Genomic DNA, 14,428 nt, shown 5'->3' on the forward strand with positions numbered 1-14,428 from the left:
TTGTTTTATCACTGGTGAAACTCACTTGACTCCTTCTTTATCACAGCACACAAAACTTATCTGAATAATCATATAATAAACAATCTGATCTGCTTTGCCTCCAGACGGCTCATACACTGTTTATCTGTTGGAGCTGCATTAGCTGACTTCAACATAAATAAGACAGACAGATAGATAGATAGATTACTTTGTTGACCGCCGAAGGGAAACCACAGAAAAAGAAAAATACGAAGTAAAAAAAAAAAAAAATACAATTGAATCTTCGTAAAGGTCATTGATGATTTTCACTCTCATTTTGTTTGGAATAACAGTGTTGTGCTGCTACTTACAGTGCCCTGTCTATTACCAAGAGATCAATAGCACTTGTGTTGAATGTCATTATGGTTATTAGGTCTGCTTCTCTGTATGGTCATGAGAACATTATGCAGACCAGTGTGTATATCTGCAAGTGAGTACATGAGAGTAATCATAAGCAGCCACTCGTGTTTCCACTGTGTATTATGCATGAGTGGCATGCACGCAGACTGCTGATGATCAGTGATATACCGCTGATGAATGCTGAAGTTTCAACACAATTCATATGGAGGGTAAGTGAGTGGTTTCAAGGTGAGAGGGAGAGAGCGCGATGGAGAGGGGAGATGAGAGCATATACAGAGATATACAGAGGGAGAACCAGATAAGGGAAACACAGACAGTGAGAATAACTCTCAGAAGGATAAACAAAGGGGACAGCTAATGGCTGATACAGGAGAGACGGTTGTGCCTGAGTGTCATTATTGTCATGATTATTACATAACCGCCTGATCACGATTATTTGAGCTGACCACAGTAGTTGTGCATAATGATTACAATCATTTCTATATGTCTGCAGAAAAACACCTGGATAAAACCGTCAGAAATGTCATATTCCCATCACTATTTCAACCATTTGAGGTTTGACTGGCGCTTGGTCTGCACTTTATTGATGTCCTCTCACTGCGCCCCCTTCTTGCGCTGTTGTTTGATGCTAAACGAGTGGAGAATTACCGCCATCACCGTACATAGTCTGTTTTGATTAGTGGTACCTGTCATTCTCTGTAAAAGAAAAATTGTGTATATTTCAGTTACAGGCTTCGTCTGGCCAACTGACTGTACGTAAGAGTGGACGTAACTTTCAACTCCAAAATAGCAAGATGGCAATGTTTGTTCTCAAACCAATAGGTGACGTCACGGGTTGGCTGCCGCTTGGTCGGCCCTGCTCAATTTGCGTTTACAAAGCCCATAAAGGACAAACAGCAATGTTCCAATCTTAAATGCCAATAAATGGCTCTTCTTCTTCATCGGGTGTATGTGTAATATTAAGCTATGGTTATGATCAATCGTGGCATAAGATGAACAGCGAAAGACAAATTGTTAATCAGTTTTTTTGTAAGACAATTATTCAGTCTCATGATCATGACAAACCTATCAAATGTGCAGCTATCACAGACATGCTGCTATGTTGTGATTTGGTTCACTAAGATTCCATAAACCAAGTAAACCGTTCTCAGATCAGATCTTATAGGTTGAAGGATTAAGATTGCAATTGTTGCCTGTGTTGCCAAACCCTGATAAAGCTTATTCCTCTATTAAGCTACATATTCCAACTCTAACAAAAGTTGAACTGCACTCAGCTCACAGCTGCAGAGAATGCCATTGTGGCACATTTTGCATATCTTTTAATGAAACTTAACATCGTCAACATGCTAGTTTTAGAGAAATATGGTGAGAAAGACGAGAGCAGGAGAAGTTGAAGTTCAAAGCAGGGTTTGGATTGAGGCAGATGGCAGGGAGGGAAGCAAGGAGACGGGTTGGAGGACGAGCGATAAAGATAGACTGACGCTGAGAGCGAGACGTGGAGAAGTGTCAATGTTGATGACACAGGAGAAAGATGGGAAGAAGGTAAAGGGAGAGGACAAAAATGAAACACTCAGAGATGGAGAGGGAGCAAAGGCTTAGAGAGGTGAGTGGATATTGGAAAGGACAGAGGCAGGGAAAGAAATGATGTAACCCGGGAAGATAAGAAGGACGGGAAGTGGCAATGAGAGGGGGGCAAGAGAGGAGGCCAAATAATCAGCACCCTGCAGAGACTCTCAAGGACATTCACAAGAAAGAAAAAAAAAAGGCCAAAAATGTTAAGGTGACACCCAAGATTCTTTTATTTTTAAAACTTGCTCATAAATACTCCTTTCTGATGTCATCATTTGGAAGAGGATTATGATTTGACACTCGTACTTTGATAAGAGCTTAATGCCATCTAAAGGCAGTTAAAGGAATTTTAGGCAAGGACCTTTTGTAGATTATTAAAGTCTTGTCTCACTTTGATAAAATAGTAGATTTCATAATACTCTTCAGCTTCTCTTCTCTTTTCCTTCTCTGATCGTTTCTTCTATCTTTTTTGTCTTCTCTCTTGTCTTTGATTCCCTTCTTCTCTTCTGTCTTCCCCTTTTTTCTCTCCTCTCCTCTCCTCTCCTCTCCTCTCCTCTCCTCTCCTCTCCTCTCCTCTCCTCTCCTCTCCTCTTCTCTCCTCTCCTCTCCTCTCTTCTCTCCTCCTCTCCTCTCCTCTCCTCTCATCACATGGAGTGCACCCACATCATCATCAAAGCCAACTGTATGGTTTTGCAAAGATGCAAAATAGCTTTTTATGTAAATAAAGTCACACAAACCCGTTCAAAGTAACTCGGCGGAGAGGGAGATCAAAGGAAATTGGTATTTCTCGCCACTACCATGCATATGCAGGCACATATATTTTGGGAAAAGAGGAGGGTGAGTGTGAAGATAACTGGGATGGACTGAATAGGAAAACAAAAAAAGAGAAAAAACGGGACAGGTGGATGAGAGACAGAGAGAACAGAGAGGAAGGGTTGGGGTTGTCGAGGACTAATGAAAGACAGAGGGCAAGACAGAACAAACAGTGGCAGGTTAATGTTAATGGGGACACGAATCTGGCCACTATTAAATATAGATGGCTCTGTTATGGGACATGAAATATACATGAAACACTAGGTTGACAGCTCTATCAGCTGTGTTAAAAGGCATGTCGGAGTAGACCCAGAAAGGGAAGCCAGCTCAAGTGAAAAACAGCAAAATGAGAGGCATTGTGGTGAGAAAGAAAAGAGGGAGGGGACAGACGCGCAGATGGAAAGCCAAGGAGAGAGACATCAGAGCAAAACAAGGATCTTGACAGTATTTGATCCCAGGCCAGTCGGGTGACTCTTTTTTTTTTTCCTCTTTTGTTGATAGACAGGGCTTTTCCTGAAACGGGGGGATCAATATTGTATTGTTGTTTCTTGTTGTGCTGTTGATCCTCAGTGTTTAAGTGTTAATCTGAGGTATTCACTCCTTGCGGTTACGACAGGTCCCGTGGGACTTATCAACAGAGCAGGGCGACTCACCCCGTTGTCCAGGCCAGAGCTCCCATTAGGCTCACAATATATCCCCTAACCCCGGAGGTCACAGTCGCTCCAACTTTTCTGACAAGGCGGTAGTGGTGTCAGCAGCGAGGCAGTTTATACAAAGATAAAGGCAACAAGGGAAACAAAAGTCAGAATGGAGAGATTTGTTTTTTTCTTCTTGTAAAACTGTACACCCTTTCAGAGTAAAAGTAGCGTTTTCCTCCAGTGCCTCTTCCCTAGAGTTCAGCTGAAACAAAATCAGGCTTGTTTTCTTTTCCCAGTCTTCACTCACCATAAAAGATTAGTAAAATATCAGAACTATTTATGTACTTTACAAACATGATCAAATTATTTTGCTCTTGCTCCATCCCTGCTTCTGCAAATCAGTTGATAAATTTAAAAAGAAATATTGAATACATACAGATTTGATATGAATAATACTATTTCCATCTCTCCCATTGACTGCATATTAAAGTAGACGTAACTTCCTGGTGTGAAAAATGAGGCCGATGCGGTAGTGCCTTAAGCTGCAATATCACTGAGTGGCAGCAGAGGTTGATTTTTTTTTCCAACTTATTTCAGTTTTGCTAGCCAGAGTTACTCCTTATTCATTTTCTGGCGGTCCATCTGATAATAATCCCGTCATTAATTAGAAAATAAGCTTAAAAAAAGCAGTGTTTTTGGGGGCGTGTCTGTTTGATTGACAGGCTTGTGGTGCAGTCCCAGTCCCCCCAGAGCCTCCAAATATGGTCACTTCCGGCTCCAAAACGCTCCGAACTAGCAAGATGGCGTTGGCCAAAATAGGAACTCGAGGCTTCATAGCAGACATTCACAAACCAATGGGTCAGGTCACTGTTGCTTGCCGCTTGAGCTCTCCATAATCAGTTTGGTTTAAAACTTTTACAAAATAAGAAATTTAAATGTGCCGATATGAAAATAAATCGTTTGTTTTGACTTTCTGTGTTTACTTGCCAGGAGTTGGTATATGCAGGGAGCAGTTATAACTCTACACAGATAGTTAGTTGTTGCTATCAGTAGCACTTACTCTTTGCCTCTGTGTGTTTTCAGTTGCTAGGAACCAGTATGAGCGAATGGGCAGCGATGTCACCATGCAGTGCGGCTCCCTGGACAATGACGCATCGGTGTCATGGAAGGTGAACGGAACAGATGTGAAGGCCCAGCACCGTCTCGAAGGTCCCAGACTGATCCTGACCCAAGTGGACCTGGGCCATAACGGACTCTACAGCTGCTTTCAGAACCCGCACGGAGAGAGACGTGACACCATCTTCCTCCACATTGGCAGTAAGTCGCCAAACATTTTCCTTGCTGAATATCATTTGACATGAGACGTGATGAATCTTTAATTGTCCTAAAGGGGACAGTGAGTCATTGCAGCTGTGAAAAGTGAAATGGAAAAAAAATGAAATCAGATAAAAAAAAACACATGATGCAATTTCAGCTCCAGCAGAAATAGATTTAATCATGTAAAATCCAGTACATTTTAGCTTGTATGTGCAGAAGCAAGACAAAAAAAACATGCAAAAATATAAAATGTGACTTACAGCTACTTCAAGCATTTTGGATTATGAATTGGATTATATTATAGCTCTGTTGTGGGAGTCTTGCAGGCTGTTGCTTACATCTAAATTTGAAAGTAGTTGACGTGTTGTATCTTGCATTGGCTGACTCACTTGTGAAAGCGTGTATTTCTCTCTTTTACATATCTGTCTATTATTTGCATTGTAATTTCTGTCGCTGGTTTGCGGCATCTTTCTCTTCTATATAACCTGAATGATGTTGCTGAAATCTCACTCTCTGAACTATCAGTGAAACATCACGTTTTTGCATAAATTGATGACATTTTGTGAGTTGAGTGTGAAACTATGTGGTTACAATGCATTAGTTGCTTATGATGTTACACTTCGGGTGACCAGGTGTCCCACTTTATGTGGGACTGCACAGCAATTTCATCCCTTGTCCCGTGTACCACACATTGAGACGATGTCCCACATTTTAAATGATGAGGTTTACACTGCAGGACAGACACTTTTCTACAATCTGGATATTCAGCAACATTCCCACCAAAACCCAAAGAAGACTCTCAGACTGTTTACCACACTGTCAGCAGATTGTCGATATTAAGATAGCAACACATAAGACAACATTAGAATATACTTGTTCAGTCCAACACATGTTAAAGGCCTAACCTTTAACCAAGTTAGATAGACATAACATTTTCAGACTACCTCGCAGGATTGGTAATGTGTCCCACATCATCCCACACAAACATACTACTTGCTTCACATTTGGTTTGTTGGACTCTAGTAACTCTATTTGCACTTGAACCATCAAACTTATTGTTAGGTGCTGCAACAGATGGCTGTTGACTGAATTCCACTAAGTGGTTCTAAAATATTATTGTGCTCATCTAAAGATCCACTTTTGAAGTCTTCAGTTTCTAGAAAGTCATTGTCCAGATTTGCAAGTGGTTGAATGCAACTTTGTGCAGCTGACTTTGTTTTGAAGAAGACAGGCTGCTACACTTTGTGGAAGTAAATATCTCTGCAATCTGCTTTTTGGTGACGTTGCAAGACTGGGGAACACTCTTCAAAAAAAAAAAAAAAAAAAAAAAAAAAATTCCCATAACTGCCATAGCAGAGCTGAATAGATTTATGCACAGGAACTGTGTAAAATTCAATTGCATGCATATGGCTACCAAATGTCCAGGATGCTGTTTAACATTAATTGTTGTTAGTATATTGATAAGTGACTTCTTTCCCATATTTTTGTAGCTGGTGCAGTGAAACCCTTTACCTAAATGACAATTTTAATAGTAAATTATGATATTTGAAGGGCTGTTTTATTTAAATTGTTAACACTGCTATAAAACTTGAATTGCCACGAGAGCAGGCCTTGTAGTGGACCCGCTGCCAGCTGACACGTTCTCATGATTAGTTGTTAAAATGACATTTGGTCTTTTGGCTGTTATGGCTGTGCATTTTAATAATCATACAAAAGCTAAATGACTGTAAATGTTATGGCGTGTCACACAGGCCTGTGAGTCGGCCTCCTTTGAGATCCATTATTCTGATGGGGAAGGTTTTATACTCTGGGTCTTGTGCATAATTAGGGCGTTCAGATAGGACGGGCTCTTAAATGACAAGAACCCCTGAGGATAATTGGAATGAAACACCTTTGTTAAAAATGGTATTTAACTCAAAGGGGGAAAAAAAAAGTCTTTATTCAAACTTGTTAACTGCACAGTTAGAACCAAATTAACAAAAGAATTGGGGAGAGGAATCCTTATTTGCTCTTTAGTTGTAGCTTTTCTCTTCAGTAGTATTAATTTAATACATGATTTAAATGGATCGCTGTAACATTGTATGTTATTTCTATTGTGCACTACATTACAAATTAATCCTCAAATAAGTGTGAACGGACTCCAATGTATTCAGTCAAGTAAGCAACGTCGATGTCCTCGGGGAAAAAACTCCCCAAAACAGCACTCAATTATGTTGATGTTATACCAACTAATACTTCAGATTTTGTGACATGTGCCTCTTCTAATCCAAACCTGAGCCTCCTCCTCCTCCTCACTCTTTCAGTGTGGCTGTTTGAATCCATCTGTCACTGAAGTAATGCCTCCTGACTGATGGCTGATTGTCACTTCTTACATGACACATTTGAGAAAAACTATTTCTAGTCAACAATGATTTCATGTTTTCCTAATATAGCGTATAAAAAGGGATGTTTTATCTCTGCTGGCCAGCGTTTCATCACATGGAAGTGATCAGTCTCGCCTCAGTTTCAGTTTGATAGTAGAATAAGGAATTGACAAGATTTGAAATTAAATTTCCACAGGAATCACGCTGCAGCTGCGAGGTGGCCAGCAGGTGAAATTAGATATCTTTTCGGCATCAATCATGGCAGGCTACTACAAAATGGTGGCAAAAGTGACAAATTTTGATGCAGTGCCAAAGAAAAACCTTGATTCATCACTCCTGTGGCAGTGAAAAATATGAACCCATACCAGCTTTCTTTCTTCTGACACTTGTATTATTGAGTCCACCTCAGGTCTAAATCAAAGAAAGCCACTCTGACAGAGAAGTACACTGGTTTATTTTGCAAATGGTTGATGAATGAGGCTATATGCGAGTGTGACAGTTTGGTTAATCATATCGGCAATGATGAATTACAGAATGCTGAAATAATACTGAATTAATGAGAATTTTATGTTATGGTAGATTATGTCAGCAGGGTGAATGATGTAATGTGCAAACAGGCCAGAATGTGTGAGTCTGTCTAAGATCGTGAGAAACAGTGATTCAGAGGAATGTATACTGCATGGGTGTGTGCGAGCTAGTGCACGTGTGTTTCTTTTTACCAGTGCTACTTTTCTGCATCCTAATGACACTTTGGTGTTTTCAAACTGTGTGTGTGTGTGTGTGTATGTGTGAGAACCAAGCTTTCATTGTGTTACCATTCACTAGGGGTCAATTGCATGTTTGTGAGAACAATACCTTCGAGGTCTACCCTGGCATTGAATGTAATTGCCTTGATAACAGTTGGCTATTTTATGACACGTTCAAGACACACCGAGGCAACATTGACTTTCAAACTAGAGAAACTCAGATCGTTCTTCCGGATTCTCTCTTTCACTCCTTCCCTGTCTATCCTTTTTTTTTTTTTTTATCCATTTGTTCTTAATTGTGTATCATCACCGCCGTTCTGTTCTCCCTCTTTTTTTTTTATCTTCTTCCCTTTTGTTTGTCCGCTTTGTTTCTCCCTCTCTGTTTTCTGTCTCCATGTTTCATTATGTTAACTGTCAACCTACGGAACTTTAAAGCGTTGTGCCGATACAGTGATAATGACATCCTGACAGGCTACACTTGTTGTGATTACCATCATGATGATAGTTTGATTTTATGCAGTGTTTATTACTTACACTGGGGGCTTGTTATGTTTTACACAGATAGGAGTGTTATCAGGAGAATCGCACAGAGCCATCTGTCTGTGCCTTTTTTTTTTTTTTTACCATTTTTCTTCTTCACTTTGTCTCTTTTTCCTCAAACTTTGTTATCTATCACATTTCTCCTTAGTCTCATCTGACTTTCTCTTTGTTTATTAATTTATCTATTGAATGTATTTATTGTATATATGTTTACTTATAGGCTGTTTGATGGATGGATGGATGGATATAGATGGATGGATATAAATATCTTCATATATATATATATATATATGTAAGTATATATATATATATATATATAGGTTGATGGATATATATATAGGGACAGAGATAATCATTAGTGTAGTGCTGATGCAGTGCATCACACTGACTCTCTGCCACTTTTTGTCTCCAAATGAGAAAAAAAAAATACTCAGTTCTCTTGATCCAAGTTAAATTAATTTTAATGTTTTAGATGCTTGAAGAGCCAATCATCTCAAAAGCATATGTCATGCAAAATAGCCAATTAAAACAAATAAAGTGGTCATAATTGGCATATTGGCGTTTTAGGTGAACTGATTGATTTCCGATGTCAACTTTAGGCCTGGTTTTGATCCGCTTCCGTTTGCCGTGTTAAAGTTACTGCATAATGCGTACAAACAAAACACTTCCTGTATCTATTTCAAATTAAAAGCCCTCTAGTATTTCAGAATACAGAAACCCTTCATCTCTTAGTTTGTATTGTGAAACATTAGCAGGAATGTGTTGTGACTGAAATCAGACAGGGATTATTAGTGATCAAGAGCCACCGCTGAATATAGCAGGGTTATACTGTTATTAAATTAAAGCAATGGAAATATACATTATAAACTATTGCATTGCATGTGTTTCACCCCCAGGTGTGCTGCAGTACTTCAACAAAGAGCATTTCACCCCTTGATATAATATATATTGTGTGTGTGTGTGTGTGTGTGTGTGTGTGTGTGTGTGTGTGTGTGTGTGTGTGTGTGTGTGTGTGTGTGTGTGTGTGTGTGTGTGTGTGTGTGTATGGGTTGGGGGAGGGACCTTTTACAGCACTGTTATTTAACCATCCTTTTTCCGATCCATTCGTCTGCCCTGGCTTTGTAGTTTTGTGTCTGTGTGTGTGTTGACTAGCATTTTCATTTTAAAGTACATTGCCTCTGTTTAAATTGCCGTGAGTGATGTCAGTTTCTCTTCCTCTTTGCATTATTTCACCAGTGTATATCGTTGTCGAATGTTTACATTCTCCTTGTCACTTTGGATACATACAAAGCTACAATTACTTAAAAATTAAAAAAAAAAAAAGGCAACAGTATGCATTGATGTCAAATTGTGTAGTGGAATGTGCGTACATGTGGCTTGGTAGAGGCAAGTACAAGTCTATGCGTTTGCGTGCACATTTGTTAATCTGATGATTAATCACACATGGCAAGATGTTATTGCCCTATGGTGTTTAAAGAAGTTGCCTATCTCATCAATAAGCAAACAGAGACACACACCAGCACACTTCAGCAGCCGAGTACTCGATGACATCTTTTCCACAAAAAAAAAAAAAAAGAAGTGATGTTCAGCGTTGGAGACATAAAGTGACAGACTAATGACAAAATGAAAAATAAAATGAAAGAGTAGAGCCAGTAAAAGTTCATTATAATTTAATAAGCAAGAGGTCATAAAGCTCAAAAGCCCTTTGGTCAAATACAACATCCTTTACTTGACTGTCACAACAGTGAAGTTATTGCCGTCTTTCCCTTTTTCTGGCTTTGTCCGTTCTTGTGTCTATTGCCATCTTCAATGGCTGTCAGCGACACAATTCATAGGGGAGCAATTGAGGGCTGCGCCACCCAGTCATTCAGACTCCCAGCGAACACACAGCATCAACTGCAGACAGTCATATATCCAGCCGGTCACCCCGGTGACCTGTCACACAGTCACCTGCAAGACACATAAGCCACTTGGCAAACTAGAGACGAGTGCACCAGCTTTACGTAAATCGAACAAGTAAAGCTTAGTTGCAACTCAGAGTTCGGACATAACCTACAATTTACACTTTCCCCCAAGCAGATGTCAGGTCATTTCTCCTTAACTGTTTCCATGGTGAAATTATTGGACAGATGGCAATGAATAATAGTTCACGAAGAGGAACATTTTCTTTCATATGTTTAACTGACGTGCTCAGACAGAGTTGTTTTATATGGTGCCTAGTTAACGTCCAATAGCATTCATGACTTTGTCTATGCACTAGATGAATGATCACTCTTTGTGGCAATGTGTTGATGGACTTAGTTAAGTTGGAGCAACCAGACAAAGTGTCTGATTGATGGTTATTGCCGACACTTTTGAACTTTTGGTTTGCAAGAAGCAATACATGTCAGTTGTTTTAAGTATGTATGCAGTATTAAATGGTCAATTTACAAGTAAATACAATCAAAAGTTGTTAAAAATTCCCATATTTGATGCTGTTTAAGTAATTGTTTCATTTGTATCTGAAAATGTATGATTACGTATTGGTACGTATAATACATCAGCTGGAGTAGAAAAGCCTCTACTCTATTATTTGAATATGTGCATTGGTTATGCATTAGGTGTGAATGATGGCTGTGTCATGTACATTTCAACGATTGACACTCCTGTAACCCCAATAAAAAAAAAAAAAAGAAAGATAGATCTACCCCATCTGTGCAGACATTTTTTCTCCTTTGAAGATAGCTTATTTCATGAATCTTAAATGATTGCAATTAGCGTTTGATATGAAGGCTGACATGAAAAAATGAAAAAAAAAAGATTGACAGGGCTCGTGAGGCTGATACTGAATGAGCGCCGTCCTCCTCCATGGTAGCCATCACTCCTTAAATGCAGTTATTTAGTGTAGAGCTGTGAAATTGCGATGACCCTCCAAAATCAGGCCGTGTGTATCTAAAAGCCCTGTCGCTGATCACTTCCCATCTTTAGCATCTTTAGCCCATTAGTGAGCTACTCAGTGTGCCAGCCAGTTACTCAGCGCTGCCAGCTAACACAAGGCAAGAAGCACCACTGTATTATTTTTTTCCCAAAATTCTTGACAGATAATTGATGGGATAATTGGGGCGCTCTAATCAGAGCACTCCCTTTACTGTAGTGACAATATTTTAAACATCTAAACTAAAGAAAAACATTTATCTTGTAAGCAAGAACGGCGTTTGCGTCGTAATGAATTTTACCATAAATCATCACACAAGAGATGGGGGGGGGTTCTAGGTTTGGCACCGACTGATTCTTGTAAACAAATCCAGTCTGAGCTGCTCTCCAATCATCACAATATGTAAACACCGTTGCGGTGTAGACTTTTTCTTAATTCTACAAATGATAAGACAAGTCTTAGCTGCCAATGCTGTGGATAGGAGTTGGGTTTTGGCAACAGTTAAGGTGTTTGTGTTGGTACTGTGAAGGGTCAGAAATGCAATAAAATAGTCTTTCTTTTCTTTTTCTGCTTTACCTTAACTTCAGTTTTACTTCTGTGTTACTCACTCCAATGAGACAGCCTGCATTACCGATATTAGGGGTCAGGCAGTGGGACAGTATTTGAGTGGATATAATATTTTACAATACTGTTGTTGTACCCGATACTAATTAGTAGACGCCAACTGAAAATGCATACACATAAACTCAAAATAGAGGATAACTGACATCTGAAGATATGACAGTGACACATGTTTACTCTCTGGACGTCTCCCCAAGTCTTAATTATAACTTACACATCTGTAGCCCTCATTCTTTTCCTAACATAGGAATATAATCTCAGTGAAATTAATTTGTGTATATGTCAGTAGGTTATGTAAACTCACATCGAGATATTCAATCCCTAATTCACAGGTTCGGTCCAATGTTACCCTCAACTGTGGCCAATGAAAGCTTGCACACACACTGATTGATCGCCTTCAGCTGCCGAGTGCGAGTAGAAGCAGGAGTCAGTTCTCGTGTTGGATTCATGTGCATCTCTTATCCTCAGGCAACTTAATTCCACACACACACACACACACACACACACACACACACACACACACACACACACACACACACACACACACACACACACACACACACACACACACACACACACACAGACCAATTGATGTCTATTTCCTTTCCCTGGGCATCTTGTTTTGCTGCGTAACCACCCCCCCCCTCACACACACACACACACACACACACACACACACACACACACACACACACACACACACACACACACACACACACACACACACACACACACACACACACACACACACACACACACACACACACACACACACCTACCTTCTACAAACACACATACTCACACACTCAGGGGACCTGTGCTACATTGCTGGGTAATGGAATTGTCTTGTCTCCTTGCAGACAGATCGCTATGGAGGAGGGCGAACCCATAGAGCTCCTCAGGGACTTCCTGTTTAAACCAGGAAGTGTTTGGCCCCCACATGCAAGGCCACTACCGGAACCCCTCTGCTCTTATTTTAATTACTCTCCTTGCTTGTCCCAGTACTCTGTCAATCGATACAAAATACCTGCATTGAGGATTTACACGGCTTTAGAATTTAATTCACCAGTTTGGCAACCTTAGCTGCTCGCTCGGATTTCATTTCTGTGAGCAAGAAAAGGTTTCCCAGTCTGCCAAAACTTTGTCAAATTATAATTTTGAAGTCAAGTAACTAAAATGTATGTTCACTGCATTAGAAATAAGACTGCATCAGAGTTATGCATTTGGCAGAATTTTCGGAAATATGTGAAATTAGACGATTTGATTAATGTCTGCGGTGTCACCAAGTGTTCTGGAGCGAGACCATCACTTTCTGCTGCTGCAGAGGAGTTGGACTGTAGCTGACCTCTGACTTCTGGACAGAAAACTGGAGGAATCAATGAATGGTTAGCGGTTAGGTTAGAGATTTAAACCTCTGAGATCTCCGGATTTCTGTTCAGTTACAGTTTGGAGCAGGTTAAGAAATTCAACATTAATTTATTTCCTGTCATTTTCCAAAAGCATCCCAGTTGTTACGTTCAGCATCTAAGCATCCATCCTTCCCATCATCGTCCCCTTTCTCATTCTCCTCCCCCCCCGTAACAGTTTGTCCTCCTTTGTTCTGCTCCATCTCGCAAATTTCTTCCCTCTCCATTTTTTGCTCCACTTGCAGGACAACGGGAACTCCCGTCACTTTATTGTAGCAGACAACCATAACAAATGGGGAAATGGGCCCGGTTTAGGAAGTCAATGGAAAGCCATGAGGGAAAGAAAAAAAAAAGACCAGGTGCTTTGGCTTCGTTGTACATGTTGGGTATCGGGAGTAATCTGGCAAGACAGATTGTTTTGCCTTCTTTTTTTCTTTTTCTTTTTTTTTTCAAATGCTGCTCTTTCAAAGAGACAGTGTGTGGCAAAAAAAACATTAGCAGCTTTACAGCCATTATTTTAAATTTTAGATGCATCTTTGCACTTGATGCATCAGAGTAGTGTTCATATTTTCTCTTTTTTTTTTTACATCATTTTTCACATCATCCCTTCATTACTCTGCCCGTTACTCATTACTCTCTCTAGTCCAGGGGTGTCAAACATACGGCCCGCCAGGGGGTCCAGCTTGGCCCCGCCGGATGACTTTGCTAAGTGTGAAAATTACAGAAAGACATAAATTGCATTTCTATGAGAATATGGAGGTTTATGAGTACAAACGTTTTGTAATTTTTTTAATCGATCCAGTAATTGTTTCAAAAACAGCGTAAATGCGACGTCTGCTCCGGAGGAAGAAGCGCTCGTTGCCACAGGCAGCAGCGCTCGCTGCTTGTTTTGTGACGCGTTTCACGTCAAACGCGTCACAAAGCGAGGGAATCTGCAGAGGAGAGCCCAGGCGTATAAACAGTGGGTTGATGTCTGAGTTTTTGGTCTTTATGTTTCTAGTTTATTGTAGAAAGACCTTAAAATAGGCTTTATCATCCAAAAACCTTCACCAATGATTTAAACATAGAGAAATACTGTCGTTATTATGCTACGATTTTACTGGTCTGGCCCACTTGAGATCAA

At 40.1% G+C, this 14,428-nt stretch overlaps 1 protein-coding gene across 3 annotated transcripts in view; it reads left to right on the top strand.

Annotated features, from left to right (window-relative positions):
* cntfr (ciliary neurotrophic factor receptor) overlaps positions 1 to 14,428 on the top strand; it is a 231,180-nt gene that overhangs the window by 125,675 nt on the left and 91,077 nt on the right. For all 3 annotated transcript variants that reach the window (XM_069704998.1, XM_069704989.1, XM_069705007.1), the window contains one exon: positions 4,482 to 4,715. In XM_069704998.1, the coding sequence (XP_069561099.1) occupies positions 4,482 to 4,715 (234 nt within the window). The remainder of the gene's footprint in view (positions 1 to 4,481; positions 4,716 to 14,428) is intronic.

This window comes from Brachyistius frenatus, unplaced genomic scaffold (assembly GCF_029030835.1).
Source record: "Brachyistius frenatus isolate BFR_SWC_R1_liver_20210118 unplaced genomic scaffold, ASM2903083v1 Contig_3, whole genome shotgun sequence".
NCBI lineage: Eukaryota > Metazoa > Chordata > Actinopteri > Embiotocidae > Brachyistius > Brachyistius frenatus.